This window comes from Rutidosis leptorrhynchoides, chromosome 1, assembly GCF_046630445.1.
Source record: "Rutidosis leptorrhynchoides isolate AG116_Rl617_1_P2 chromosome 1, CSIRO_AGI_Rlap_v1, whole genome shotgun sequence".
NCBI classification, from domain to species: domain Eukaryota; kingdom Viridiplantae; phylum Streptophyta; class Magnoliopsida; order Asterales; family Asteraceae; genus Rutidosis; species Rutidosis leptorrhynchoides.
In genome coordinates this window covers 516,438,175-516,442,613 of record NC_092333.1, presented here as the reverse complement: position 1 = coordinate 516,442,613, position 4,439 = coordinate 516,438,175, and the positions used below count along the sequence as shown (strand labels likewise).

Sequence of the window (4,439 nt, the reverse complement as noted above, 5' to 3'; positions counted from 1 at the left end):
GTAGATGGATATTTGGGATGTGGAAAGTTTCTAGACTGGAAGGAACCATAACAAATGTAAGATGAGCTTAATATTTATTCGTTACGGGCCCGATTCTTCCGTAAAACAATCTAAGAAGCATGATCCCAGAAACCTAAAGTTATTGGCATGTTTTCCACATGTGGATTGGGTAGTCGGTGATTGGTATGTGTTTCCATTAACTGAACCATCATCTACTGTTTCTCATAGTTAGAATTCATTGGAGAATCAGAACGTAATTCAGAAGTGGTGGATGAGGATGATTCGACCAGAATTGCGACCTATGTCTCTCAACAAATCCAAATTATTTTTAAAAATCCGAGAAGTTTTGACCGATTTCCGGGTAATCCCGAGTTTGAGCGAATAATCCCGAGTTTTGGCTGAGTAATCCGAGAAATTAGACCGAGTAATCAGGAGGCTTTTATTTTCGAGTTCTACAAGACCAAGTAGATTAAAAATTTGATGCTTAAGGTTTAAAAAGTGAACATTGAGCTGGGTTTTACACTAATGGGGTATGCGTACACGAGCCTGCAACATCTTAAGATTGCCATATGCTAGCTAGATAACATAAAATCAAGTAATGTTATGCACAGCAAGAAATTTGCATAATGCTATCCAACTTCTTTAGTAGCGATTCACAGTATAAATGCGCAATAAAATTATATCAGTTAGTAACATATAACTTTAAGGTATTGTTAGCATTACTTGAGCTTATATTATCCACACCGTCAGGAATGCGTTGGTCCGTTCCAAGAACACGTACGACCAAATTAACTCCCTAAAATTACAAAACGATATAAATTAGAAAAGTCTAATCCACTAAAGAGTAAGTGAGATATATCAGCTCAACTGTAAGTCGGTATATACACAAAATAACTGACCTGAACTCTGGCTTTTTGTAGCTCGTGTTCCAGTAAAGTAAGCTTGTTTCTGCTAGACTCTAGCTGCTGAACATAAGCCTGTATAATAAACAAAAAAAAATCACATAGCCTGTATAATAAACAAAAAAAAATCACACACGGAATCTATGAAGTGCTCTTACTAGACAGAATTGTCTGGTTGGTCATTATGTTGTCAATTTTCATGTTCAATTTGCTTGATTGTTGTGTACCAATGATATCAGCCATAACTATCTTTCAATCTTGAATATTTTCTCGTATTCCATCTATATTTCTACATAAGAACTACATTAAACTAATAGAACCTTCACTAAGAACTTGAGAAGATATTTGAAAACAAAGAAAATACCTTTCTCCTCAGCCTACTTTTTCTGGCTGCCTCTCTATTTATTGCAAGCCTCCTCAGTGCCGGCTAACAAAAATCAAATAATTAGTTCTGAAAGAGATGCTAAAGAACAGTTGGCTCTTAGTAAATTGACTAATTTCTAATTAATTGTCAGAGTCAGTTAGCTTACACATTTAAGAAAAACCGCAAAGAAACAAAGTTTTTATATAAAAAGTAAAATAAAAAATGAATAGAATTTATTAGAACAAAAAAAGGTTGATTTCATTGCTAACTCGCTTACGATCTTCGGATATACTAACAAAGGCCAGCATTGGTCCAAACTCATCAGCCCTATCAACGGTCATATCAAATGATTATGACCAATATTGGCTATTGAGTTTCAGTACAAGGCTTGGATAAAAGTTGTGGCGTTGATCCACAGCCTACAGCGACTATGACGATTTGTCATTTTAATGATTAGAATAAAATGACCTTTGTATCCAGTGGCTCGGGGTGATCTTTTCTGCAACAAATATTAATATAAATGATTGTAAACAAATAACTGGTTTCATAGCTTTCGATGATTCAACAGGGAATCATCAGTTTTGAGGTTGGAGAGAATGTAGTTATCGGATATGTACGATAATCACTAATTAATACGTACCAAATCTACAAAAGCAATCCAATTAATTACACAGTCCGTTAACTAAACTGATCCTATTTATACATGGATGAGAAGTTCAACTAAGAATGTTAGTTATGTTTTAATTGTTTCATAGGTAACTACAGATTAATACAGTTTTAAGTACAAAATAATTAATCCTGATCATCGAGAAAAATGCACCTTCATCGTTGTGGTAGGAAAAAGAGGTCCAGCACACATGGGTTGCAAAGGAAAAATATTCAGAGTTTGTGCTTCTGAACTCTCTGCATATCACTTCCGATAACTTTTAGTAATTTCGTCCCTTGTTTTATGTGTCAATTAGTCAGTTACAATAATGTAAATGATTCCCATTTACAGTTAAAATAGAGAGACGAGGAGGGGAGGGGGGGAGGGGAAGGGAGAGAACAAAAATATAATGTAATATTTTCAAAATGTAAAGCAATCTAAAGTAAAAATGTCAATAAATAAAATATTTTATTAAAAAATATTTAGGTTTTTTTGAGACATGGCGAGTAATACGCGAGTTTTGACCGAGTAATCCCGAGTTCTGCAACACTAAGTAGAAGCTACCCATTAAAGAAAAGATAAATTGTTTCGCAATTATTAAAAAATATTTTGGATTTGTTGGAAGACATGGGTCATACTTCTTGGTCGAATCCTCCTCAACTTCTTAATCACTTTCTAATTTCTCCAACCAACTCTTGCCATGAAAAATATTAGATGATGGTTTGGTTATGGAAGCATACGCCAATCACCGACTACCCAACCTGAATGTGGAAGACGCGCCGATAACTTTAGGTTTCTAGGACTGTGTTCCTCAGATTGTGTTACTCAAAAATAGGGTGCGTAACGTGCAGAAGCTACCCAATGAACAAATCATGAGCCAACTTTTACATTTGTTATGATTCCATCTACAATCCTTAAAAACATATAAAAATACTGCATTGATTGTTTGATCAGGATAATATGGATAAAATGCACCATTAAGAGCATTCATTCCAACAGGTTTTAGCCGTACTGGGTCAACATTTATAACTTTACAAACCAGTTACGGGCTCAATTATCCTGTTGCATCGACTCTGAAAGGTGCATACTATTCGTATTATCCAGGTCAAACGATCAATGCAATCTCTTCATATGTTTTAAAGAATTGTAGATGGATATCTGGGTTGTGGTAAGCTTCTAGACTGGAAATAATCATGACAAATGTAACAGTGAGCACATTGGCTAGCTTCTGCAAATTACAGTCTCAATTTTTCCGAAACACCATCTGACAGAATTTCGGAAACTAAAGTTATTGACGTGTTTTCCACATGCGGATTGGGTATTCGGTGATTGGTGTCTGCTTCCATTAACTAACCCATTATCTATTGGATCTCATGGTAAGAGTTCGTTGGAGAAATCGGCATTAAAAGTGGTGAATGAGAGGGTTCGGCCAAGAATTACAACCAATGTCGCTCAACAAATCCAAAATTATATCTTTAATAAATCCAAGAGTTTTGATCGATTTTCTGGGTAATACCGAGTAATCCGAGAAATTAGACCGAATCATCGGGAGACTTTTATTACCGAGTACTTCAGAGTTCTCCAACACTACGTAGATTAACATACTAATGCATAAGGTTTAAAAAGTGAACATTGAGCTAGGTTTTACACTAATGGTGTATATCCGTACATGAGTCTACAACATCTTAAGATAGCAATATGCTAGCTAGATAACATATACAAGTAATGCTATGCAAAGCATGAAATATGCAAAACACAATAGAACTTCTTTAGTAGTGATTCACAGTCTAAATGCGCAACAAAATAATCTATCAGTTAGTAACATACAACTAAAAGGTTTTGTTAGCATTACCTAAGCTTATATTACCCACAACGTCAGAAAGGCCTTGGTCCGTTCGAAGAACACCAGAAATACCACCCAAATAAACTCCCTAAAATTACAAAACAATATGAAATAGAAAACCTGATTCACTAAAAAGTAAGTGACATATTTCAGTTCACCGGCAAGTTGGTAAATACACAAAATAACTGACCTGAACTATGCCTTTTTGTAGCTCGTGTTCCAGTAAAGTAAGCTTGTTTCTCCTAGACTCTAGCTTCTGAACATAAGCCTGTATAATAAACAAAAAAAATTCACTCACAGAATCTTTTAAGTGCTCATACAAGAAAGAATTGTCTAGTCTATCAATTCTCATGTTCAATTTGCTTAATTGTTCTGTAACAATTATATCAAACGAAAATATAATTCAATCTTGAATATTTATTTACCTGTATTACATCTATACGACTACATATGAAGAACTACATTAAACTAATAGAACCTTCATAGAGAATTAGAGAAGAATTTGAAAACAAAGAAAATAGATGCATATCTTGTGTTAAAATAATCTATATCGTTGTTATAATCTTTCCATGATAAATTAATTGGATTGTTTTTCTTTTATAGATAAAAACATATTTTTAACTGATAGGCTGACATGTGGTAGGAATAAAAAAGTTGACACGTGGCAGGAATTAATCAGGAGTT

At 34.3% G+C, this 4,439-nt stretch overlaps 1 protein-coding gene across 1 annotated transcript; it reads right to left on the bottom strand.

Moving 5' to 3' along the window:
* Nucleotides 1–595: 595 nt before the first annotated feature.
* Nucleotides 596–4,239, bottom strand: LOC139841700 (transcription factor TGA10-like). Its single transcript, XM_071831904.1, has 6 exons — nucleotides 4,234–4,239; nucleotides 3,946–4,023; nucleotides 3,765–3,843; nucleotides 1,267–2,169; nucleotides 900–977; nucleotides 596–796 (listed from the first exon to the last, which is right to left on the bottom strand). Exons 1-4 carry the CDS (start codon nucleotides 4,237–4,239, stop codon nucleotides 2,069–2,071), a joined length of 264 nt encoding a protein of 87 aa, XP_071688005.1. The 3' UTR covers nucleotides 596–796; nucleotides 900–977; nucleotides 1,267–2,068.
* Between the last annotated feature and the right edge of the window lie 200 nt (nucleotides 4,240–4,439).

What these genes read in the sequence shown, in the direction of transcription:
- LOC139841700 (XM_071831904.1), bottom strand. An exon ending in TACAAAAAGGCATAGTTCAG is followed by an intron (nt 3,844 to 3,945) that starts GTCAGTTATTTT and finishes TTGTAATTTTAG; the next exon opens with GGAGTTTATTTGGGTGGTAT. An exon ending in TGTGGGTAATATAAGCTTAG is followed by an intron (nt 2,170 to 3,764) that starts GTAATGCTAACA and finishes AGTGATATGCAG; the next exon opens with AGAGTTCAGAAGCACAAACT.